This window comes from Gopherus flavomarginatus, chromosome 16 (assembly GCF_025201925.1).
Source record: "Gopherus flavomarginatus isolate rGopFla2 chromosome 16, rGopFla2.mat.asm, whole genome shotgun sequence".
NCBI classification, from domain to species: Eukaryota; Metazoa; Chordata; order Testudines; family Testudinidae; genus Gopherus; species Gopherus flavomarginatus.
Window position 1 is genome coordinate 1925082 of NC_066632.1, and position 24149 is coordinate 1949230.

The 24149-nt window shown below is 61.4% G+C and overlaps 3 protein-coding genes and 1 long non-coding RNA gene across 11 annotated transcripts in view; 3 read left to right on the forward strand and 1 right to left on the reverse strand.

Annotated features, from left to right (window-relative positions):
* Nucleotides 1-11667, forward strand: part of CARM1 (coactivator associated arginine methyltransferase 1) — a 51592-nt gene extending 39925 nt beyond the window's left edge. For 4 of the 5 annotated variants that reach the window (XM_050925486.1, XM_050925489.1, XM_050925488.1 and 1 more), the window contains 10 exons: nt 2172-2262; nt 3227-3308; nt 4624-4709; nt 5768-5857; nt 6951-7088; nt 7771-7860; nt 8018-8130; nt 10091-10168; nt 11021-11092; nt 11256-11667. In XM_050925486.1, the coding sequence (XP_050781443.1) occupies nt 2172-2262; nt 3227-3308; nt 4624-4709; nt 5768-5857; nt 6951-7088; nt 7771-7860; nt 8018-8130; nt 10091-10168; nt 11021-11092; nt 11256-11392 (977 nt within the window). In that variant the 3' untranslated portion in view covers nt 11393-11667. The remainder of the gene's footprint in view (nt 1-2171; nt 2263-3226; nt 3309-4623; nt 4710-5767; nt 5858-6950; nt 7089-7770; nt 7861-8017; nt 8131-10090; nt 10169-11020; nt 11093-11255) is intronic. The other variant, XM_050925487.1, reaches the window with a different exon arrangement.
* An 857-nt stretch (nt 11668-12524) lies between these two features.
* On the reverse strand, nt 12525-18544 carry YIPF2 (Yip1 domain family member 2). 3 transcript variants are annotated; one of them, XM_050925492.1, is made up of 10 exons: nt 18447-18544; nt 17156-17216; nt 15853-15995; nt 15284-15364; nt 14957-15044; nt 14745-14861; nt 14146-14312; nt 13863-14045; nt 13444-13564; nt 12525-13027 (listed from the first exon to the last, which is right to left on the reverse strand). In XM_050925492.1, the coding sequence occupies exons 2-9, from the start codon at nt 17184-17186 to the stop codon at nt 13445-13447; spliced, it is 930 nt and encodes a 309-aa protein (XP_050781449.1). In that variant the 5' UTR covers nt 17187-17216; nt 18447-18544; the 3' UTR covers nt 12525-13027; nt 13444. The 3 variants fall into 3 exon arrangements, with proteins under 3 accessions (XP_050781449.1, XP_050781448.1, XP_050781450.1); XM_050925491.1 differs by lacking the exon at nt 18447-18544 and having other exon boundaries at nt 17156-17426; XM_050925493.1 differs by lacking the exons at nt 14745-14861; nt 18447-18544 and having other exon boundaries at nt 17156-17426.
* On the forward strand, nt 17343-17826 carry LOC127035517 (uncharacterized). Of its 2 annotated transcripts, XR_007769869.1 has the most exons (4): nt 17343-17414; nt 17478-17531; nt 17589-17642; nt 17706-17826. It is a non-coding gene; the product is annotated as an uncharacterized LOC127035517 (long non-coding RNA). The 2 variants fall into 2 exon arrangements; XR_007769868.1 differs by lacking the exon at nt 17478-17531 and having other exon boundaries at nt 17350-17414; nt 17533-17642.
* Nucleotides 18545-18575: 31 nt separating the features above from the next.
* On the forward strand, nt 18576-20436 carry TIMM29 (translocase of inner mitochondrial membrane 29). The gene is made up of 2 exons (XM_050925495.1): nt 18576-18659; nt 19630-20436. The coding sequence occupies exons 1-2, from the start codon at nt 18611-18613 to the stop codon at nt 20271-20273; spliced, it is 693 nt and encodes a 230-aa protein (XP_050781452.1). The 5' UTR covers nt 18576-18610; the 3' UTR covers nt 20274-20436.
* The last annotated feature ends 3713 nt before the right edge of the window (nt 20437-24149 follow it).

A 24149-nucleotide genomic window follows, 5' to 3' on the forward strand; every position in this document is an offset into this window, starting at 1 on the left:
GTCCAGAGAAGAGCAACAAGAATGATTAAAGGTCTTGAGAACATGACCTATGAAGGAAGGCTGAAGGAATTGGGTTTGTTTAGTTTGGAAAAGAGAAGACTGAGAGGGGACATGATAGCAGTTTTCAGGTATCTAAAAGGGTGTCATCAGGAGGAGGGAGAAAACTTGTTCACCTTAGCCTCCAGTGATAGAACAAGAAGCAATGGGCTTAAACTGCAGCAAGGGAGATTTAGGTTGGACATTAGGAAAAAGTTCCTAACTGTCAGGGTGGTTAAACACTGGAATAGATTGCCTAGGGAAGTTGTGGAATCTCCATCTCTGGAGATATTTAAGAGTAGGTTAGATAAATGTCTATCAGGGAGTGTCTAGACAGTATTTGGTCCTGCCATGAGGGCAGGGGACTGGACTCGATGACCTCTCGAGGTCCCTTCCAGTCCTAGAGTCTATGGGTCTATGATTAGGGGCCTGTGAAGCTCTCCTGTGGGGAGCGATTGCAAAGAGCAATGATTGACCTTAGAGAGGGGACACACATCTCTGGCGAATGGGGGAGAGAATGGGGGGTCGGGGGCTTCTCCTCATCTCATCAACCAGGGACTCAGTGAAGCTGAAAACAGGCAAATTCAAAACCAGTCCAAGGTGATCCTGTTCCACATATCGTGTCCTTACACTGTGGAACTCCCTGCCACTGGATGGCTTTGGGGCCAAGGACTCAGATGGATTCTAAGAGGCTTTGGCCTTTTCTACAGCTCCCCACAAGAGCCTGAGCAGTTGTTAATGGTAGAGTTCTGGAGCTGTAAAGCCATCTGCTTTGGGGTGCAAGTGAGTCAAACTGTTAGAGATCAGGAGCCCTTTGGGGGGCAGATTGTTCCATGTCTGCTACCGCAGGGCTCTTGGACCTTCCTCTCCAGCAGCTGGTGCTGCCTGCTGCCGGAGGCAGGATGGTGAGCCTCAGGGCTGACCCAGCTTGGCGGTTCCTTTTGAGGGCTGGCATAGCCATGGTGGATGGTGAGAGTGATCTTGCTGGAGGAGATGGCGCACTCTGGGAGCTGCCAGGGAAGGGGATAGAGATGGGCAGTGTCAATGTGCCCCACTGTCACAGATCACAGTCAGCAGCTATGGCCCTCTGGCAGAGAGCCCAGATCACAAAGCCGAGTGGAGCCGTCGCTGCCAATGTGTAGCACTGAGCCTGCTGCTGACTTGCCGTAGGCCGCGCTCTCTGAACATTCCTCGGTGCCCTCATTCGGTCGAGGAGGCTGGTTTGTTAGCTGGAGGAGGCAGCTCTGTGCCCCCGTCGGTCTCCGTCCCGCCCAGCCGTAACCCTGGTCAGACTTTGGGGGGTGCGGCTGGTGGGTTCGATGTGCTTTGAGACCTAAGTGAGGCAGCAAATGACTGGCTTAGCTCTGATCTCTGCACTGGGCTGCCAAGGGGGTTTTGTGCCCCTGCCAACTCTGCAGCCCCCACACAGTTCAGTACCTACCGAAATGTACCAGATTGGGTGGCATACGGGCCAGCTGCTGCCTGGGGCGGGGCTTGGCCAGAGACTCGGGCCAGATCCCAAATCAGTCCTCGCCTCCTTTCAAACACAGGTTGCATTGGACCTGTGCTGGGGAAAGCCTTGGAAAGGGGCCAGGCATTGCTGGGGTGGGCCGAGCGCGCCCTGACTTAGCCTGGGCTGGGGGGGGGGGAACACCCTGGGAAATTTTTGAGGGGGGCAAAGAAGAAACATTTTTGGTTCAGGTGAAAGTTTCTGCTGAATACTTGAAAGTTCAGTATCTTTGCTGACAATGAGCGGTGCATGGGAGATGTAGTCCAGCTGGGGATCCCCGCCCATAGAGGAGAATGAGGGGACACGGTGCAAACTACATCTCCCATAGTGCATCGTGGTCTCCCTGGGGGGGGAGGCCCTGGTGTATTGTGGGAGATGTAGTCCTGGGGCTGCTGCCTAGTGAGGACAAAGGGGACCCGGGGACCCAGGGTGCTTCGGGATGTGTGCGCTAAAAGCCCACTCTTTTCCTGACACATTGTTTAGCTGGTGAAGCATTTGGGAGGGAAAACTCCCATCCAAGGCCCCGGTCACCTGGCTGTGGCGTGCAGGGCAGCCTGCGCAGGAGGGGTAGGAAGGGACTTGGCATAACCCTGCGGGGCAGCTGACCCCTCTGCTCCCCTTCCAGGTAACATGTTCCCCACGATCGGCGACGTGCACCTGGCCCCATTCACGGACGAGCAGCTCTACATGGAGCAGTTTACAAAGGCCAATTTCTGGTGAGTCCTTTCCCAGGCGCGAGGCTGGTGCCCTGCCCGCCGGCGCGTGCCCAGCAGCTGGTTCAGGCGCAGCGGGGGCTCTCACTGGGGGACAATAGCGCCCCCGCCCTGGGAATATTGTGGAGGGTGGATCTATGTTTCTGCTCCTCCCCCCAGTATCTCAGGCGAGCGTGTGCTGCAGCAGGTAGGATAGCCCAGTTCTGCCTTCCAGCTGCCTCAGGTCCTGGCAGAGACGCCCAGCCCGGGGCAGGGGCAGGGGCAGGTGTCAGTCGCCAGGACGGGATGAGGACAGTGTTTGTTGGCACTCGGGGGGACACCAGCCACTAAGGAACTACCGGGACTCCCTTTCCCAGCCTGGAGCTGGCGCACTGCTCCCTCCCCCTCATTCACAGGGAGTTTCCACCCCCGGCTTTAGCCCTATAGCCCAGGCGGGCATGGACCCCAAGCCCCTGCGTTTAACCCGTTTGGGTCTCGGTCCAGTTCCCCAGGGATCAGGCGCCCAAAGCACTGTCCGTGTCGGTCCCGTTGTGCTTAGCCTTGGCCGAGGCTAAGCACAGAATGGCCCCTAGAGATAATGCCCTCCCACTGCGTCCCCATCACGCCAGGGGGAGGTGGGTTTTGCTGGCTCTCTGGGGTAACACCCAGGGTACATGGCATATGCTGCTTTGATTTGGCGCCCGCCTATCTCACAAGAAGATGCTGAGCTGTTGTCTGCTAATACTGAGTCCCTTGGGGGTTCCAAGTGACGCCCCGATCTCCTTGGCTTCCCCGGTCAGCCCCAGCTCTGTTCTGATCCTCCTCGTGTCTGCGCCGGAGCCCCAAAGGGACGTGACTGTGTCAGACGCGTAGGCTTGAGCTCTGCTTCTGGGCAGCTGTGCGCCTCCCGCGGGTGTCCACACCTCCTGAGCCGGGTGGGTGGAGTTGGTCCACACAGGCAGGTTTCCATGGGTGTCTCCTCTTGCAGGTATCAGCCGTCCTTTCACGGTGTGGACTTGTCAGCACTTAGAGGAGCCGCGGTAGATGAGTATTTTAGACAGCCTGTTGTGGTGAGTTGTGGGAACCAGCCACCTCCGCCCCGGCTCCTTCCTCTGGACCCAGATCGGGCTGTTTAAATGGGCTGGGAGGGAATAAACGGGACGCGCTGGGCTGCCGCTGGAGTGAGATGTTGGTAACTGGTCACCAGAGCACAGCAGTACTGCACAGCTGCTTAGGGCAGGAAGGGAAGGCTGGGCTAGTGGGCAGAGCACTGGACTGGGGTGCAGGAACCCTGGTTTCTGGTCCCGGCTCTGCTGCTGGGTGAACTTGGGCAAGTCACGTCTCCTCCTGTGCCTCAGTTTCCCCATCCGTCAAATGAGGAGGATGATACTGACCTGTTTTGAGATGAAAGTCATTGGTGAGCCTCCGATTAACTAGCAGTCAGATGCTCAATAGACTCCCAGGCTGCGCAGGGGCCTTCTGCGGGAGGATGCTGCTCTGGGGAAGATTCCTGCCTGTGTGTCTCCCGGGGCGGCGGCTCTGCTCTCGCAGCGCTCGTTAGCCCTGTGCCTGGGTGGGGCAGGGGAGATCACACCCGGCACTGCTAATTGTGAAGCCTGAGCCCATCTGCAGGGGACAGAACGCTCTGAGTGGGACTGGGCTGGGCTGGGCTGTGCCATTCCTGCCCCGGCGCAGCTGGGCAGTGGCGAAGGGGGCACGGCTCCAGCCATGGGCACGCTCGTGCCGGCTTGCCATCATTGGCCTGACTTGCCGAGGGGGTGCTGCGCTGAGAGGTGACCTCTTACCTAAAGAGACAGAGCTGCAATTCTGATCCTTCGGGACCCCGGCACTTCCCATGAGAGTCAGGGCATTAGCTCCAGCATGCTGCCCCGGTCGTTCCATGCCACCTCCCTGCATGCCCCGGGATGAGTTCGGGCTTGGGCTTGACTTCCCGGCGTTAGCTGTAGGGCGTGTTGCTCTGAGCTGTTCAGCTGCTTTCCTCCCCAGAAGTGGCTGCATTTCAGAGGGCGTTTCCGCAGCTTCCCAGTGTTCGTAAACCCGGAGAGAGCTGAGTACGTTCTCCCCAGTTCTCTGTCAGTGGGATCCTGGCCCAACGCGGGATGCCAGCAAGAACGTGACCAGTTTGGGTCACTCAGTAGCAGGGTCTGTCTGGTTCCTCTGGCTGCCTGCTGAGTCCCATTTCCTGTCTTCCCCGCCGCTGCCTCTGCAGCTCCCGACTCGGTTTCCTTCCCAGCAAACGCTCTTGTGTACCGCAGGGTGCGTCCTTACTGCCAGGCTGGAACGAGGCTGTGCTCCGCGTTACCCTTCGGCTGGCGGCCCTCTTGTCGTGGCCAAGACACTGACCAATGTGCCCCTCTCTCCTAGGACACCTTTGATATCAGGATTTTAATGGCGAAGTCTGTTAAATATACAGTCAACTTCTTAGAAGCCAAAGAAGGCGATTTGCACAGGTAGCTGTTTGTTCTTTTCTAGCAGAAGGGTGGGGAGGTGGGAGCTGATCTCTGCTCTCACGGACTGAGCCCAGCCAGCCGAGTGGGTGGCAGTATAGGGTACCTGGACACGCGTGCCTGGCCCCTGACGTTCCGATAGGTCCCCTCCACCCCCAGTGAGGGGTGGCAGGGCAGAGGAACCAACGCTTACCAGCTGCCCCCCCATCGTGCTGTGGGGGAGGGGGGTCATGTCATTAACCCTGCCTCCCTGTCTAATGTGCTTTGGTTTCTGTGGAGGTGCCACTGGCAACCAGGACATTCAGAGCCGCAGCTTCCAGTCACTGTCAGTCATCGCTCTGCGGTTCCTGCCCTGTCTGTGATCGAGGTTCCCGGTCATATGCCCACCCTCCCCTTCGCCCGCACCCAGAGGGGAGACACCCCCATCTACCCTGTGAGCCACTGCAGCATTTAACGCCCCAGAACGCAGTCCCACCTCGCCTGCACCCAGGATTGGTAGGGCTTTGTCCAGCCTAGTCCAGAAATGCCTCCTCCGGGACTAGTGCAGGATTGAACCCTGAACGGAAACCCACCAGCCATCACGAGAGACCAGAGCTCAGTGCTGGGTGCTGTACGGTATTTATTAGGAGAATTACGGTAGTGCCCCGGCGCTGTGGTCACCCCCCAGGCCCCATGTTGTGCCGGGCGCTGCATGGTATTTATTAGGGGAACTACGGTAGCACCCCGGCGCTCCAGTTGCCCCCGGGCCCCGCGTTGTGGACGCTGCTACAAACACAGACCAAAGACGGGCCCCACCCCACAGACCTCCAGTGGCCGGCTAGTGGCCACAAGCCAACGCGCTGGAACGTGGGGGCGCCATAGCGCTTTCTGTCAAGTGCAGGGCCCCCCTCCCCCCCGCTGAGGGACTTGGCCTCATGCCCTGGCTGGGGGGTGTGCCGGAGGTGGGGCGCGTGGGCAGCTGTGATCTGGGAAGGGACGATCCGCTTGGGGGGAGCCGCTGCCTGGCTGTGACTCCCCAGGTGCCCCCACCCCGCGGCTAACTGCTTCTCTTCGGTTTGCAGGATAGAAATCCCATTCAAGTTCCACATGTTGCATTCAGGTCTAGTCCACGGCTTGGCTTTCTGGTTTGATGTAGCCTTCATTGGTTCAATGTAAGTGGTGGAGCCTGCCCCCTCCCACCAGAGCTTGGGGTTTGTAAAACAAATAAGCTGGCTATCGCTCCTAGTCTACATTGCAGTCAACTGGCAAGTTCCAATTCCGTTACCTTCTCACTTGTGTTCCTGTCTCGATAACCGTCCCCGCTTTCACCCACCCCTGCAGTGAGACCTCTTTAGAGAGAAATCTGAGCCCCAGCCCCCCGGTCCGCCACTGTCCCCTGGGATCCTGGATGTGCCACGCGATTGGGGGGGGAGGGTTCTCCCTACAGATTCTTCCTAAAGAGATTTGACTGTAGATGACCGTTTTGGCTGGCCTGAGATGCCGTCTTGTTTTCGATACGTGTATGTTGACTGACGATGCTTTGAAGTTCTCGGTGCTTAACTTGGGTGGGCTCTAGGGTAGGGCGCGGCAGGAGGGGAAAGGAGACGGGTTCCATCCCAACAAACTCTGGCAGCTGTTTCCAAGCCGTAACGAGACACCAAAGTCCTGGTCCCAGCCGTGTTAACTGCATCAGTGCCTCTGGCATAAGTGTGATCCGTGAGATTGCACTAGTGCAACGCACCATCCTGCTGTGTGGGAAAGCAGCTCGTCAGTTACCTGGACTGCTGTGCCACCCTCTCGCTTGTGCCCCGGTGCCCTCGGCAGCAGGGCTGACGCTGCTCCTTCGCTCCGGGGCAGATGAGACCAGGAACCTGAGCTGGAGGCTGGGACCACAGAGATCTTGGTTCAACCCCTCACCTCCCTCCGTGTGGGCTCCACACTAACTGGCCCACTGCCTCTGGTCTGCTGCCCCTGGTGACTGGGCTCTGCTGGGAGGCTGCTGCCACCTCGGGGGGCTTAGCTTCTGAAGCTCGTCCTTAGCGTAACTGAGACTCTGATTTTTTTCCCCCCACAACCCCTGGCTGGACAGGCCCAGTGGAACAATGTGGCTAGCGCTGCCCCATCCCCAGCACTATGGGTGGGAGGCTCCAGGGATCAGCCACGTGGGGCTGCAGTTGGTGGGCCCTGGTGGCGTGGCTGGAGCGGGCCAGGCTGCAGCCAGTCCCCGCGTGGGTTGCTAACCAGGCGCCGTCCCCTGTCCCACAGGATGACCGTGTGGCTCTCAACAGCCCCCACCGAGCCACTGACCCACTGGTACCAGGTCCGGTGCCTGTTTCAGTCTCCGCTTTTCGCCAAAGCCGGGGACACGCTCTCAGGGACGTGCCTGCTCATCGCCAACAAGAGGTGAGAGGGGCTCCTGGGGTGGGGGGGCTACGGCTCCCAGCATGCACTGCTCCGGCAGCCAGGCTGAGCTGTTCTCCGAACAACAGCTCCATGCACTAAGGGGGCGGCAACCTGACCCGCTTCTGGGCTGCTCTGTGGGTCCTGTCACCCGCCAGCCCGGGGCTGGGGGCCACTGGAAATTCCTTCCGTTGACTCGGCCTGGGCACCCCGACAGCCTCCGTCTCGAAGGGATTTCTCTCCGCGGCCGGCAGGGCAGGGCTCTCACCCCCAGGTACCGCTGGGAGCGGAGGCCCAGCATGGCCTAGTGTTGTGCCCAAGGCCACATGGAGTCTGTGGCAAAGCAGGGGGTTGAGCCCTGGCCTTCCAAGGCACTGCTCTAACCACTGGGCAGCCTTCCCCTCTGCCCAGCACTAGCCTGTCCTGCCCCACATGCCTGGCTAGACCAGAAGGCCTGTGAATCGGGGCAGGGGGTCTCAGGCCAGTTCCCCCCCACCCCGCAGCCTGCTTGGGTGTCTCTGCACATCCGAGCCCTCAGCGCCCCCGCACCCTGCCAGAGCTAGAATTCGCCTCGGGGGCCTCTCTGTCCTGAGGTTTCTCCTCTTCCCCGGCTCGGCTCTGCCCATCTCGCCGTGGTTGCTGCCCCCGCCGGGTCAGTCTCTGATGTGCGTCTCCCTCTCCGCAGACAAAGCTACGACATCAGTATTGTCGCCCAGGTGGATCAGACGGGTTCCAAGTCCAGCAACCTCCTCGACTTGAAAAACCCCTTCTTCAGGTACAGCCCCGCCCTGCGAGCCGGCTGCCTCATGGCACCCCTGCTCCGGTGGGGGAGCCACGCGCCGACAGGCTGACCTGGCTGGGCAGCAGCGAGCCAAGGTTTCTCCCGCCGTCCTGCCAGGCCTCGCTGACATGTCGTCACGTGTCTCTCTCAGGTACACGGGCACGACTCCTTCCCCCCCGCCGGGCTCCCACTACACGTCTCCGTCAGAGAACATGTGGAACACGGGCGGCTCCTACAACATGAACACGGGGATGGGCGTGGCCGGTAACGTACCCTGCTGTCCGGGGTCCCGGGGCGGGCGGGCTAGCGGGGAGCAGGGAGCCCCGGGAGCGGGTGGGCAGCGGGCTGGGGGGAGCATGGAGCCCCAGGGGCGGGCGGGCAGTGGGTTGGGGGAGCAGGGAGAGCCTGGGGGCGGGCGGGCAGCAGGAGCAGGGATCCCGGGGGCAGGCGGGCAGTGGGCTGGGGGGAGCAGGGAGCCTTGGGGGGCAAGTAGGCTGGGGGGAGCAGGGAGCCCTGGGGCGGGCAGGCAGTGGGCTGGGGGGAGCAGGGAGCCTTGGGGGCAAGCGGGCAGTGGGCTGGGGGGGCAGTGGACTGGGGGGAGCGGGGCGTGGACTGGGGGAGCAGAGAGCCCCAGGGGTGAGCGGGCAGTGGGCTGGTGGGAGCAGGGAGCCCCGGGGGTGGGCGGGCGGACTGGGGGGGAAGCAGGGAGCCCCGGGGGTGGGCGGGCGGACTGGGGGGGAAGCAGGGAGCCCCGGGGGTGGACGGGCGGTGGGCTGGGGAGAGCAGAGCGCCCCGGGGTTGGGCGGGCAGTGGGCTGGTGGGAGCAGGGAGCCCCGGGGGTGAGTGGGCATTGGGCTGGGGGGAAGCAGGGAGCCCCGGGTGTGGGCGGGCGGACTGGGGGGAAGCAGGGAGCCCTGGGGGTGGGCGGGCGGGCGGGCAGTGGGCTGGGAGAGCAGAGAGCCCCGGGGGTGGGCGGGCAGTGGACTGGTGGGAGCAGGGAGCCCCGGGGGTGGGCGGGCAGTGGGCTGGAGGGGCAGTGGACTAGGGGGAGCAGGGAGCCCCCGGGGCTGGCGGCTGCAGACACACAACCCGCTTTGTGCTGAAGCCGCGTTAATTGGCTGCTGGATCCATGTCCTGCTGAGCTGGCAGCGGTGCCGGCTGGAGCCACGGAAGGTGCCTGGCTCCGGTCGCTGCCCCAGAGCCATGGTGCCTGCAGCCCCTGCCCACTCCCAGCCACGCCCCTCCTGCGCCGGGCACTCCCCTTGGTCTGCGCTTCCCCTTGGGAAATGGGGGTTATCAGTGCCCGGCCGCCCCCAAGCCTGGCCTGTTGCCAGGCTGCAATCGGCTCACCGGCGCTGGGACCTCGGGGAAACTCCCCCGGCACAGGGGTGGACACATCTGTCCGTCCTCCCCTCCCCCCGCCAGTTGGGAGCCACCAGGGCTGCAAGGAGGGTTCCCTGCTGCGGGACACATCCCACCCTGCTGGGCGGGGTGTCCTCTGAGCCCCCGGGAGGCACCCGCAGCCTCTGGCCCAGTGGGGAAACTGAGGCCCCAAGCAGGAGAGTGACTGGCTCCCTGTCTGAGCTTCCAGCCCCTCCCCCCATTTCTTTGCCCTCCTGCCACCCTCCCCTGCATCCCATCATTGGCACAGGGACCCGGCCACTGGGTGGCATGTCCTGGAGCCCCAGATTGGGGCCTCTGGGGCTGATCCGTGGCCGGCTTCTCTCCAGCCCCTTCTTGTGGCAAGCCCTGGAACCAACCCCCAGCCCCCCAGGCGGCCACGCTGCCCTCGCCTTGCCAGCCTGTGCTCAGGAAGAGCTGCTGGCCCGTCCCTGGCCCTGGCCCTGGGATCCAGAGCCCTGCAAGCAGGGGCCTGGGGCTGCTGGGCAAAGCTGCTTCCTCTGGCCTCAGTCCCGTGGTGGCTGAACTCAGCTGGCCAAGCGCCCGGCCCTCCCCCATGGCTGAGAACCCTGAACCCAGCCTCCCCGCCCAGCCCCAGGGACTGTCCCAGGCTGCCCTGGCCACCTCGCCGCTGGCCTGCAGTTCCCCTCAAGCCAGGGCCCCTGGTTCCAGTGCTGGGCGAATCCTGCCCAGCCCCAGGCTGGGGACCCCTCGGCCGCAGCGGGGCAGATGCTGAGGTCCTTGGATAGATTCTCTGGTTTTGGGCTTGGGAGGGGGGGCACATCCCATTGCTGACACTCCCCATCTCTCCCCCTTGGTGCAGGGATGCCCACGGCCTATGACCTCAGCAGTGTTATTACCGGCGGCTCCAACGTCGGCCACAACAACTTGATTCCTCTAGGTGAGTCTCTCCGCATCTGAACGGGAATCCCCTGGCGGGAGGGGTCAGGCTCGGAAGTGGGGGCTGCAGGAGGGCCCTTGATAGGGGGGTCTCTCGGGGACAAGACCCCTGGCAGCTCTGGGCTCGTCATGGCAGAGGGTTTGATGTGTGGCTCTGGGGGAGGCCCCAGCTGCCTGGACCAGCTCACTTCAGCCAGCAGGTGCCGCAGGGTCCCGTTAATTAGGGGTAGTGCCTGGGCCCAGCTGAGGTGGGGGGCTGGCCCCCATCGCACCGGGCGCTGCAAGTTCAGACTGAATGTCACGTCAGAGCCGCGTCCGTAAGGCCCCCGGGTCGCACTGACTCCTGGTCTTGTCTCACTGCTCCAGGCGTTGCACCGGGGGGGTCCGGGGGGCCGGATTTCAGTGAGTGGCGCTGCAGCCCCGGGGCGAAGGCTCAGCTCCACTCTCTCCAATTGGGGGGCGGGGCCAAACCTGAGCGATGCCACTGCCCTGGCGCGGAGGAGCCGGCCAGAGCCCAAACCCCGGGGGGGGGGCAGGGTCTCCACCCCTAGCCCATTTACTGGGTCGCGACAGGCCATGAACAAATGGGTCCTGAGCCCCACAGGACCAGAGCCCACCTGGGAGTCACTTTTCGGGACACAGCAGCGCCTGCTGCTGGCAGGTTGGGGGAGTGCGGCTGTAACCCTCTGATGTTGAGCAGCTGCTAGCCCCCGGGCCAGTGGGAGGCGTAGTGACACGGCCTCCCAGCCCCGAGATGGGGAGGTCCCTGGGCACAGGCCTTTGCTGCCAGGGGGTCGCAGGGAGGCAGGGGCCCCTCCCCTGCTCATGCAGCATCTCCTGTGTCTCCCTGCAGCAGCCAGCGCGGGGATTGTCAATCACACGCACTCCAGGATGGGCTCCATCATGAGCACCGGCATCGTCCCAGGTAATGCACCCCAGGGGTCTCGGCTTTCCCAGGGGTGACCTCCCGACTCCACTGCCACCGGCCCTTTGCCTTGGGCGAGCGGCTGCCAGCGCCTGCAGAATCCCCCCCAGAGCTCTCGTGGGGCGGGCGGATCTAACGGCGACTCCTCTTGTCTCCCCTGCAGGCTCCTCCGGCAGCCAGAGCGGAGGCGGTTCGAGCGCTCACTACCCCGTCAACAGCCAGTTCACCATGGGGGGCCCCGCCATCTCCATGGCCTCCCCCATGTCCATCACCACCAACACAATGCATTATGGGAGCTAAACCACCTCCGCCCGGAGGTCTCTGAACTGACAGTGCCAGGAAACCAAATGAAGACGCCCCCTCCCCCCTGCCAGCTGGCTCGCTGGGGCCGTTTTTACCGGCCCACGAGCCCAACCCGCCCCTCGGCTCCGCCGCTCTTTGATATCGGCCTTGAACAGTTTTTTATGAAATGTCGAACCTCAGATTCTCCGCCCGCGTCGAGCCCCATGCGCTAGCTGCCCCCTGCCACCCGATCATGTAGCAAGTCCTGTTAGTTCACCACCTTCCGTAATAGCCGGGGCTGTGGCGGCCGGGCCGGCTGGTGGCACCACGGCGCCTGCCTGGGCTTTGCACAGAGATGACTCTGGCGGCCCCACGATTCCTCCCTAGCCGCTGCTCGGGGGCTTTCAGGCCTGGCTCCCTGCTGGGGACGGCGCTTGTTCTCCCAGGAGTCCAGCGGCAGAGCCCCTGCCCCCAGCCTCCTTGGGGAGGGTCTTTTATCACCCCAGCCCTGCTCTCTGCTGATGCCCAAGGCAGCTGTGACCAGCAGGCCTGGTACCTGCCTCATGGGAAATGCTGGTGTGCCAGGAGAGCATTCAGCACACCTTGAATGTCCCAAAACCCGGGGCCGCCGGCTCCCGAACTCCCTTGTGCCCTGGGGAGCGGCCGTGCCCATCTGCTGCCAGCTCCACGGCCCCTCTGAGCAGCTGGCTGGAGCCCTCCTCTTGGCAGGGCAGAGCTGAGCCAGCCTGGCCCCTGGAGTGCAGGAGCCCCCGTAGCCCCTCTAGGACAGTGCAGTGTAACCGGCACCCAGGTAGAGCGCGGATTGGTTTTCGTTTTGTTTCCTTTCCAAGAGCCCCCCCACCCCTTGGTGATTTTTGAAAGGATTTTGCAGGGCCCCCTCTGGAGAAAACGAAATAAAGGAAGTGTGTGTTTCCTGGAGGCAGTTTCCTGCAGCACTGGGCTGCCCTGGTACCCAGTAAAGCAGGAGCGGGGCAAAGGGCTGTTGGCACAGGGGTGGTTTGATGCCCCTCGCCAGAAGCTCCTCTGCTGTAGCTTCCCTGCAGGTTCTCCCAGCCTCCTGCCAGCAGGTGGGAGGGGAAGTGATGCCCCAAGCCTCCCTCAACACAAGAACCAGCCCCAGTCCTGGGGGCAGGGGAAGCCCCACTTGTTTATTTCAAACACCTTTGCATAGAAAACAGCTGCCAGCTCCCAGTCCTTGGGCCTTGTGCAGGGAGCAGCCAGCACTGCCCTGCCCTGGGGATGGGGTGGGGTGAGTGCCTGGCTTGTGCTCTGTCCCAGCCTCACCCCAGGAGGGCAGGGCAGGGGCTGCAAGCCAGCCCAGGTGTCCGTCTCCCTGTGCCGCAAGGCCCGGGGTTTGTGCTGGCAGGATGCCTGCTGCTGGCTGGGCACGAGCTCATGCCCCTGCTCCCAGCTGGGACTGAGCCAGACCCGAAGTGCTGATGCAGGGGGAGGGGAAGAATGAGACGTGCCAACTGTCCTGGGCTCAGCTGCTGGCCAAGCTGCGGCCCCCTCCCTGTGCAGTGTGGCTGGGGGAGAGGCCGGAGGAAGGGACCTTCCCAAGGGGGCAGGAGCCCAGGCCCAGCAGCAGCAGCTCTGGGCTCTCGCCTGCGCCCAGTGCTGGGGGATCCACACCTACAAAAGCAGAAGCCCAGCGTGAGAGGGATGAGGTTACAAATCTCCCCCTCCCCACAGCTTCTGGGGGGCCAGAGCTCAGCCCAGGCGGGGTCACCCAGCACCAAGACTTTCCCAGCAACTGCCACTTTGGGCTGGAGGGGGCAGGTGCTAATCTGGCCCCTCAGAAGACCAGATCATTCCCAGCTGCTTGGGCGCCCCAGCCCCCTGCAGGGCACACACAGCTTCCCCGTTCTGAGGACAGAGAGACTGAGGCCAAAGATATTGCTTTTGGGGAAACTGAGGCACAGGGGCCTGCATCAGACCTGCCAGCCCATACCCTGACTCCGAAGAGCAAGTTCTGCCTCTTCCCAGCACCTGTATCGCTCACTTCCCCCGCCTGCATATTTCCCCTGCCCCCCCCCCAACAGTTTTACCTCAGTGGTGGAGGGGGACGGAGGCACTGGCCTGACGAGGGAGCAGCACCGTGGAGTGCTGGGTCGTGACCAGGGGGAGCACCGGAGGGATAGTGCTGGGCAGCGTCTGGAAAAAATAGAGCTACACAAAAACAGCAGGGGCGTATGATCAGCTGGGGTAGAACTGGCTGATTGGGGGGGGGGGGGGGGGGTTGGGTTATCCCCATCTGAGGCTGGACAAAAGCCACCTCTCCCAGAGCTTCCATGCCTCAGTTTCCCCATCTGTACTTGAGGCCAGTACCACAACCCAAGCAGGGCCCCGCAGCTCAGGGCCTGCCTCTCCTGCAGCAGCATCGCTGGGGAGAATAGGAGCCGCCAGGCCCCACAGCTCTCTTCTCCCACCGCCCCCCAGGAGAGCCCCCCGGCAGCACCGTTCCAACCTTGCAGCCCACAGCCAGCAGCACGTGGAGCGAGACGATGGCGGCCAATGTGGCCAGTGTGGCTGGCTTGCTGTCGGAGCGGAGCAGTGGCCAGAAGGCAAGAACCAGAACGGAGCCTGAGAGTGCCGCAGCGAAGGCCAGCAGGAGCCATTGGAGCCAGGCAGCCGGGATCAGCCACAGGATCTGCCGGGGGTGGGAGAGAAGGGGGGTCAGCCACCCTCCCCCCAGGTTTTCTGGGGGCTGATGGACGGGTTTGGCCTGGAGCAGGGGGGCGGCCGCTCACCGAGGTGGGGATGTAGACGAAGAGCGAGTAGCCGTACACGCAGACCGTCTCCAGGAAGCTGTATGAGCCCACGTGGATGCTGAGGCCCTTGCGCCACTGCAGGTAGCCCCAGAGGGCCAGGGGCACCAGCCAGGCGTAGCAGTAGGTTATGAGCCCAGCGATGGTCACTGGGGAGAGGGCAGAGACACTGGTTACCGCCAGGCAGGGGGGAGCCAGAGCTCTGCCACCCGGCCCGGCCCACAGATAACAGCAAAGACAAACCGCAGCACAGAGAGCAGGGGGCTGGGAGCCAGGACTCCTGGGTTCTATCCCGGCTCTGGGAGGGGAGTGGGGTGCTGAGGTCAGAGCAGGGGGCTGGGAGCCAGGACTCCTGGGTTCTATCCCGGCTCTGGGAGGGGAGTGGGGTGCAGTGGTCAGAGCAGGGGGCTGGGAGCCAGGACTCCTGGGTTCTATCCTGGCTCTGGGAGGGGAGTGGGGTGCAGTGGTCAGAGCAGGGGGCTGGGAGCCAGGACTCCTGGGTTCTGTTCACACTTTGCAGGCGCTGCGTGGCCCTGGGAAGTCTCCCTGCTGTGAAGAGCCCTGCCCCTGCTGGCTCTCACCTTTGTGGAACTGGGGGCTGTAGTGGAAGGAGGGGTCACCCCGTTTCTCCAGGGTGTGGGCCACGTTGCTGCTGACGGTGAGCGTGAAGGCCAGCGTGGCGCAGATCCAGAAGGGCCCTGGGGAGGCAGATGCGGGGAGCGGGGTTAGGAGCCGGACACCAGCGCCACGAAGCTGCCCACCCAGCAGCTCAGCCCAGCCTCGCCGTACTCACCATATAGGTCAGGGTTGTTCCGTAAATGGTGCCGTACGAAGTTCTTCCCGGGCAAGGGCAGCAGAGACCCCTTTATCCTGTCCAGCACCTGGCGGATGGGAACAGACCAGGGTTAGTGGGATGTCTCTGGAGCCACCGCTCCCTAAGGTACTTTGCCTGTGAGCTCCGCAGGCCAGCGCCTACCACAACAGGGCCCTGCCCTGGGACGGCACCAGCAAAACTCCCTTTACCCTCCCCATCCCCCGGGCCGCTGCTGCACGCGCTACACCCCGAGTTACAGGCTCCACTGTGGACCGGTGAAAACGTCAGACAGGGAGATTCTGTTACCTGGTAGGTGTCGACATCAAAGAAAGTCTGGTAGTATTCAAAGGTCCAGAAACTGGGCTGCTTCTTCTGGCCGCTCAGGAGCTGTGTGGAGGAAAAGACGCGTGACTGGATGGTCCTCGGCCCACGTGCCAGACACTGGGTCTGCCTTGCAGCAGAGATCTGAGCGGTGGCTAGGGCCCTCTGTAAACCCGGACAAGCCGCCGGCCTTTCTGCTGAACCTGGAGATGGGGGTCGATTTCTGGCAAAGGTTAGTCCCTCCCCCTCTCGTTCCTCGACTGTGGCCATCAGAGCCAGGGTTCTCAGCAGCCAGATAGGGCCCTGATTCAGGGAAGGGTTTTAGCACATGCTTGGGCCCCACCCAGCTCCGTCTGCACTGGTGGCTTTGGCAATGAGGATACTCGGGCAGGGGGCCCCTCCAGGCAGCCTCGACCAGCAAATGGCAACTAGTCACTACTGATGGGGCAGCTGGGGCCCTGGGAAGGGGTGGGGCTGATGCCCCCTAGAAGGGAAAGACCCTGTAGCCCACTCAAGCCAGCCAGTCCCTGTCCCCGCTCAGCTTCTCCTCTCACCTCGGTTTTATCTGTCTCCTCCCCTAGCTCGCCCTCCTCGTAGCTGGCGCTCACGTTCACGGCCACGTGGCTTTGCCGCTCGCTGATACTGGTGGTTGTGGCGTCGGGGTTCACGGCCAGCAAGTCGGCTGCCTCGTCGAATTCTACAGGGAAACCCCCAGTGGTCAGAACAGGTTGGAAATCAGCGTCCACGGCCCTGGGATCTCTTTGGCTGGCAGCCACGTCCCGAGCCCTGCTCCGGAGCTCCCAGGGCAGACTAAAGCTCTGTCCGTTCTCACCTGGGCTGGTTCACATCTGCCCAAGCACGGGTGAAATCCCTTATCAAACCTGCTACCCACCTGCCCTTGTGCAGCCCCGGCCAAGCCTCTAGAGCACATCCAGTATTGTCCCCCTCCAAGGGTTCAGACCCCCAGCTCCTCCCCAGGGAGGCCCACATCAAACCCGGAAAGAGGAAAAGAAGGGATGGGCCAATCGGCTCTTTTCTTACTTGATGAATTTCAGTTAGGCCAGACCAGGGGCCAGGTCAGATTAGGACCACAACTATCACCAGCTGGGGTCAGCTTCCCAGACTGGCCAGGATCAGCTGCTGCAGAGGAAGATGCAAGAAGCCCTGCGGCTGCTAGCGATGGGATAACCTGCCCCCAGCGACAATTCGCTCCTGATCACTGCTGGTCACAATTCAGATGAAGCCCTGAGGCACCTTCCTAAGTTGCTTATTTACTGTTCTGACTCTGGACACTTCTTGTTCCCCATAACAACATCCAGTCCTCTTTTAGACCCTGTTAAGTGTTTGGCTTCAGGATATTCTTGTGGTGGTGAGTTCCGCAGGCTAAGTATGGCCAATCACTGCATGGCTTTGCTTTAATCAAAATAATAATCCCTAGTTCTCACATAGCATTTTTCATCCACTGATCTCACACCTTGCAAAGGAGTCAGTATCATTATTCCCATTTACAGATGGGGAAACTGAGGCAGGGAGCAGGGCAGTAACTTGTCTAAGGGCACCCAGCAGGCTAGTGGCAACCCAGTGCTCTATCCACTAGGTCTTCTTTAGCTGAGCCCTAGGGGGAAATGAGCTCACAGGATGGATTATGGAGGTGAAGGTGGCTCCAGACTGAGATGCAAAGTAGCCTGCTGAAATGCACCAGCCTCTAACACACATTTTCAGGGGGTGACAGCGCAATTAGGGGAGACCCAACTATGTTAGCCGGAGGAGTTTGGAATCCCACTTAGAAACCACAGACAAAAATACCCCTCACCTCCCCCGCTCCCTCCCCCACCCCATCGCCCCCCGAACGCTCACCATGAAACTGGAGCTCATCTGAGGTGGCCATTGCTGCAGGTTATCGCAGGTCAGGACTCCACTGCCGGGGCAAAACAAACAGCGCTTGTGACGGGAATTGGACAGAGCAGCTGGGAACAGCTACGCACTGGGCCCCTATGGGGCACCACATCAGTTCACACTCTGGCCCCACTCTGCAGGTGGGGAACCCGGTCACCAAGACTTGCCCGGGGTTGCAGCAGGACTCAGTCATGGAACCCAGGAGTCCTGAGTCAGCCCAGTTCCACCACCCCAACCCCCCATCCGAGCTGGGGATGGAACCAGGAGTCCTGAGTCAGCCCAGATCCGTCCCCCGCCCTGAGCTGGGGATGGAACCCAGGTGTCCTGAGTCAGCCCAGTTCCACCCCCTCGCCCCCAGCTGGGGATGGAACCCAGGAGTCCTGAGTCAGCCCAGATCCATCCCCCGCCCCGAGCTGGGGATGGAACCCAGGAGTCCTGAGTCAGCCCAGTTCCACCACCCCAACCCCCCATCCGAGCTGGGGATGGAACCAGGAGTCCTGAGTCAGCCCAGATCCGTCCCCCGCCCTGAGCTGGGGATGGAACCCAGGAGTCCTGAGTCAGCCCAGATCCATCCCCCGCCCCGAGCTGGGGATGGAACCCAGGAGTCCTGAGTCAGCCCAGTTCCACCCCAACCCCCCGAGCTGGGGATGGAACCCAGGAGTCCTGACTGCCGCCCCCAGATCCTGGGACTCTGAAGCTCCTCCCCCCCCGCGCCTGCATTTCCTGCCAGGCAGCGGGCGAGGTCCCTTTAACGCCTGGATTCCCCCGACGCCCAGGGCCCCAGCACCGGGTGGGCAGGATGGGGGGAGCAGCGGGGGCTGCAGACTCAGCTGCCTTCCAGCCCTGCCCCTGCGCCTGCCCAGCCCCACGGCCCCGGGGAGCGGCTCCTGCCAGCGCGGCACCGGGCGCTGCCTGGGCGAAAGGGGCGTCCCGCGCCCGGGGCGGGAGCTGGGCTCCGGGCTGCCCCAGGCGGGTGACAGACCCCCCGGGGGGGGCCCAGGCCCTCCCCGCCCCCCGCGATCTCCCAGCGGGGCTCGGGCCCATTGTCCCCACGCTGCAGTGGGGGAAACTGAGGCAGGGGCCCCGCGGGAGCAGCTTGGGGTTGGAGCCGCCGGTTCCTGCCGTGGGGGCACCGGCCGGGTCCGGGGGGGCTTAGACTGACCCCCCCCGAGCTGGGGGAGGGGCTCGTGAAACAGCCCAGCGCCCCTCCCCCCCCGGGGAGGCAGCTCCACCGGCCTGAGCCCCCCGGTACCTGCCGGCTGCCCCGCCCCGCTGCTGCGTGTCGCTCTCCGCGCGGGGGAGCTCGGGATTTCTGTGTCCCCCCCCCGGCCCAGCTGAGATGGTCTCGCCCGGCCCGGGTCCGTCCCTGTCTCCCGGCCGGGTGGAAACCACTTCCGGTCCCGGCAGCCCGCGGCCATGGCGGGGGGCGGGAGCCGCTGGCAGCGGATCGGCACCGGCCGCTTGGGTGAGGGGGCGGCCCGGACGCCTGGGTTCTTTGGGGGGGGGGTTGGAGTGGAGGGGGACCCAGGCCCGGACGCCGGGGTTCTCGGGGGGGGGGCGCAGACCCGGACGCCGGGGTTCTCGGGGGGCGCAGACCCGGACGCCGGGGTTCTCGGGGGGGGGCGCAGACCCAGACGGGGGGGCGCAGACCCGGACGCCGGGGTTCTCGGGGGGGGCGCAGACCCAGACGGGGGGGCGCAGACCCGGACGCCGGGGTTCTCGGGGGGGGGCGCAGACCCGGACGCCGGGGTTCTCGGGGGGGGGGCGCAGACCCAGACGGGGGGCGCAGACCCGGACGCTGGGGTTCTCGGGGGGGGCGCAGACCCAGACGGGGGGGCGCAGACCCGGACGCCGGGGTTCTCGGGGGGGGGGCGCAGACCCGGACGCCGGGGTTCTCGGGGGGGGCGCAGACCCAGACGGGGGGCGCAGACCCGGACGCCGGGGTTCTCGGGGGGGTGCAGACCCGGACGCCGGAGTTCTCGGGGGGGGGCGCAGACCCAGACGGGGGGTGCAGACCCGGACGCTGGGGTTCTCGGGGGGGGCGCAGACCCAGACGGGGGGCGCAGACCCGGACGCCGGGGTTCTCGGGGGGGGCGCAGACCCGGACGCCGGGGTTCTCGGGGGGGCACAGACCCGGACGCCGGGGTTCTCGGGGGGGGCACAGACCCAGACGGGGGGTGCAGACCCGGACGCTGGGGTTCTCAGGGGGGGCGCAGACCCGGACGCCGGGGTTCTCGGGGGCATGCATTAGAGCAGGGCGCTGGCAGCCCGGTTTCCTGGGTTCCGTTCCCAGCTCTGCCCCCCCCCCGCCCCCAGTGATCATCCCTGGAGTCTTCCCCTGCTGGAGCTCCCCCTGGCCTGGTACCCAGAGGCCTGGAGTGTTCTGGCCTCGCTCCCCGGAGCCGGCAGCACCTGAGCTTCCTCTCCCCACACAGGTCTGTGGTGCAGGAGCCTGCTGCAGGATTACGCCGACGCCTGCCGGGATGTGGCCCTTGGCGTCAAGGAGCGGCCTGGGAAAGCCGGACTCTACCTCTCGCTGCTGGCCGGAGCTACCGTCTGCAGCCTCCACGTCCCCTGTGACGCCTCGTTCGAGGCCTCCCTCCTCGAAGCCTCGGGCACCCTCCTCCTGCTCTCCCCCTGGGTCCGGAACGGCAGCTCCGAGGGGCACGTCCAGCGCCTGATGAAGCTCCGGAACCAGGGGCGGCTGCGCTACCAGAGCCTCATCTTCTTCTCCCTCGTCTACCAGGCCCCCTTCGATGCGGAAGTTGCGCTGTACCAGGCTCACTGCAAACACCTGAAGCCGCGCTGGACGGACTTTCCCGCCCAGACCCTGGACGTGGGGTTCTTGGGCCGCTGGTGGGTTTTAAGTTCGAAAATGAAGGATTCCGACATCAATGAAGAGGAATTTAAACATCTCCCTGAGCATCTCAGGACCATCTCCTCCCGGAACCTCCACTCAGCGGCCAACGAAAAACTCTTTGAGGAGAAATACAAACCCGTCATCCTGACAGAGGAGCAGATTGAATGGGCAGAAAAGGAGCAGCAGCAGCAGCCACTTCAGGGAGCCTTAAACCAATAATCTGAACAAAGAGACTTCCGGTTTCTGTGGGCTCCCGGGGACGGTCGGTCTGGGAGCTGGTGCTGTGGGGAGGAGATGAAAAGAATCCTATAATGAAATATAATTGTACTCATGGCCCAACTGTGCTGAGCTCAATAAATCCGTTCTGTGAGCTTTCCAGTCACCAATGAGCTATTCCTGGGATCCATTAGCCACTGGCTCCCCTTAACTCGCGGTCACCGTGCTGGCTCGATGTTGGGCGTTCCAGTCAAAGGCTGGTCCATATAAAGGGGCTGTATTCTGAAAGGAAACCACCTCTTTGTTCACAGTCATTGTTTGGGTGGGGGAGCAGCAGGGCACTAGTGGGAGTTGCAATGGTGCTGCAGTAGGGGACGGGCTGATCGCTGTGCCCCAGTGTGGTGCAAAAGGGTGGTTGCTGCAGGGTGGATGCTCGCCCGAATCAGTTCTGGCCCCACAATGCTAGGAGGTGCTGTTGTGCTGGAGGTGCAGCTTCTCAAAGGAGATGTAAATCCAAGGACCCTGGGCACATCTGGCAGCTTCTCCCCCAAAGGTTGCCCAGGGTGAACACAGGTGTAAGAAAGTTTCACAGTCACAGGCCTGGCTCTAAAGAATGGCCAGACTGGGGCAGACCAATGGTCCATCCAGCCTAATGTCCTGTCTTCCGACAGTGATCGGTGCCAGGTGCCCCAGAGGGAATGAACAGAACAAGGTAATTACTGAGTGATCCAGCCCCTGTCATCCAGTCCCAGCTTCTGACAGTCAGCATCTTAAGGACACCCAGAGCATGGGGTACCTGTCCAGCCTGGCTAACAGCCATTGATGGACCTACCCTCTGAATTTATCTGGTTCTTTTTTAAACCCAAGTATTCTTGTGACCTTCACAACATCCCCTGGCAAGGAGTTCCACAGGTTGACTGTGCCTTGTGTAAAGAAACACTTCCTTGTGTTTGCTTTAAACCTGCTGCCTTTTCATTTCATTGAGTGACCTCTGGTTCTTGTGTTATATGAACAGGTAAATAACACTTCCCTATTAGCTTTCTCACATTGAGTGGATGTTTTCAGAGAACTCGCCACAATGACTCCAAGATCTCTCTTGAGTGGTAACAGCTAATTTAGACCCCATCATTTTATACGTACAGTTGGGATGATGTTTTCCAAGGTGCATTACTTTGCATTTATCAACACTGAATTTCATCTGCCATTTTGTTGCCCAGTCACCTAGTTTTGTGGGTTCCTTTTGTAGCTCTTCGCAGTCTGTCTGGGACTTAACTATCTTGAGTAATTTTGTATCTGCAAATTTTGCCACCTTGCTGTTTACCCCTTTTTGTAGATCTTTTGTACGTCTGTCCCAGTACAGATCCCTGGGGGACCTCGCTGTTTACCTCTGTCCATTCTGAACCCTGAATGGAGATCAGGAGTACATGAAGGTCAGTAGCTGCTGATTCTGCACTCTAGAATCATTGGTTTCATATTACTTATGGCTCCTTAGGCAAAAAGTAAGACGTCCGTGTGTGTGCTGGTCTTCAGGGGGCCTGCCCAGAGCAGCATCGCATCGAATGGGATAGATCCGGTTAGTCGCTAGCAGCCAGGCCTGACTCCAAACGATATTTTTCTCTCTCGAGTGAAAAGAGCTCACATGCGTGGCCCTACGCTGACCTGAGTGAATAGCTGACTTTGGGTCATGGGCCAAACCAAAAAACCTCATGGGTGGAATAAAACGTTCCCTTTGACCCACAACCACCTTTGGTATTTACCTTTTTTCACCCTTTAAAAAAAGCGAAATGAAACTGAAGCCAATTTCTAATCAAAAAGCCTTTTTGACTCAAAATGTTGGGTATTGAAAGCAGTGACCTGAAACACTTCAATTTCTTACAATTTTTTTCCCCAACCAAACTGATTTGTTGAATTTGACACAATTTTAGGGTCCTAGCAACACAAATTAGCAAAATGTTTCCACTGATCCAAACCTGCATTTTTTATTGGTGGTGATTGTGGAAAAAAAAGTCTGTAAAATTTCACCTCGCTTTAGTTTTCAGAACAAGTAGAAACTTTTTCCTGTTGGATCCTAAAGAGACAGCAGAGGGCACTAGAGAATGAAGGGAAAACTCCCATGTGCCGGTTCGGCAGAGCAGTTCTCTTGAGGGCGGACGTTCTCTGTAGCAATGGGCCGTGGCTGGGTTGCCCCCAAGGGGATGGGTCCATGATCAATTTGTGGATGTTGCGGATCTGCCCTGGCTTTGGGGGACCTGCCAGTCCAGGGACTGATAGAATCACCTTGGGGCAACCAGCACTTCTCTCTTCTGGGAAAGGTGATGGGGGAAGGCGGGAAGAGAACATGGCTTCACAGGCCAACCTGACTGTTCGGCGGCTGGGTTGGAATTGCGAGGCAGTGTACAGGTGCACGTCGGGTTCTTACGAATTCTGTCCTAATGATTTATTAACCCATTTACTAAGTGATCAAACAGCTGCAGGGGCTGGGCTCTGATAGGTTTTCACAGCGGAGGGATTCCTCTTTGAGTCGCCAGAGTCTTTGCTCGGCTCAGCCTGCCTTTGAGCGCTGCCTGAGACAATAAATGGCCTCTGGACTGTGCTGACTCTCGGTTCTCTGAAGGCCCCTTTAGGCCAATCTGGGTCCTCTGACAAGCCCTGCTGGGAAGGGGCCTTCCTCCTGGCCAGTGTGGAATTGGCATAAAGGCCCTGCACCCGCCTTGTTTCCAGCCTCTGCTGTGGAGGGGAAAATCAGGAGAGAAACCAGATTTTCCTGCATTACAGCTATTCTCTGCTTCCCAGGGGGTAGAGCTTGAATTAGAGCAGCCCCAACGTTGCTCTAACTTACATCAGGGGTCAGGCAGCCCCAAGAATGCAGGAGCACAAAGGGAACTTAGTTACCAAACTCCTTTCCTTCCCCAAACACAGGGAGAGGGGAGCTGAGAATCAGACCCACAACCGAGCCAGTGCTCGTGAGATGGGGACAGTGTGTTAGACACACACTATGGGTGTGTCTCTGTAAAGCTAGAAAGCCCATGAGCATGTGACCGCATGTGAGGAAAGAGGGAGGGGTGCAAAGGAGACTGGTATGAGGTGGAGAGGAAAAATCTGTGTGTGTGAGAGCCCAGAGAGATACACGGGAGACTGGGGAGTGTTCACAGTGGTAGAACTGGAGGTTCTGGGCGTGAGAGAGAACTGGAGAGGCATGGAGATGCCGTGAGTGGGAGTGTGCTTGGTCTGGGAAAAGAACGACCCATGATCTCACCATTCGCTGTCCAGCAGGCAGGCGTGTGGGACGAGGCCCAGCTGACCGGGAGTGTCAGGAAACCTTGCTGCAGGAACAGCCTGTCTCTGCAAAGCCCTGCCTGGCGGTGGGTGGGAATGGGAGCCCTGCAGTTCTGATCTGTGCATAAACCCTCAGCGCCTGTGGGACCAAACAGCTTTCTTAACCCAAACTGCTCTGAAGGGCTCTGCGCAGCAATCTCTGCTGTGTAAACACAGGGAATCTGGGGTTTAGTACCAAACGGTCCCTGTTCTGTATTTCTTACTCTCCTTTGGCACCAGCTTTATTGCTCCTACCTGGTTAATTTCACACCATAGCTTGTTTGTCCTGCTTCCCCCTTGCTCCTGGGAGCAGGCCGTTTCAGAGAAAACGCTGTTGTCTTTAGCAGAGTCGAGCCCTGCGCACCAGGTAATGCCCCTGGCGCCGATCTCGGCGCTGTTCTACTTTCCAGAGATTTGTTTCTCTGGTTTTAATGCCACAGAGGAGCTAAAGCAAGACGGGCAGCAGACGGGTGTAGTCACGCTGTTGCCAGAGACGGGAGGCGTTTGTGCAGTGTCAGCCTCTTAAAGGTGGCTGAAGGAGTCGGTCTGATGCTATGGACATGC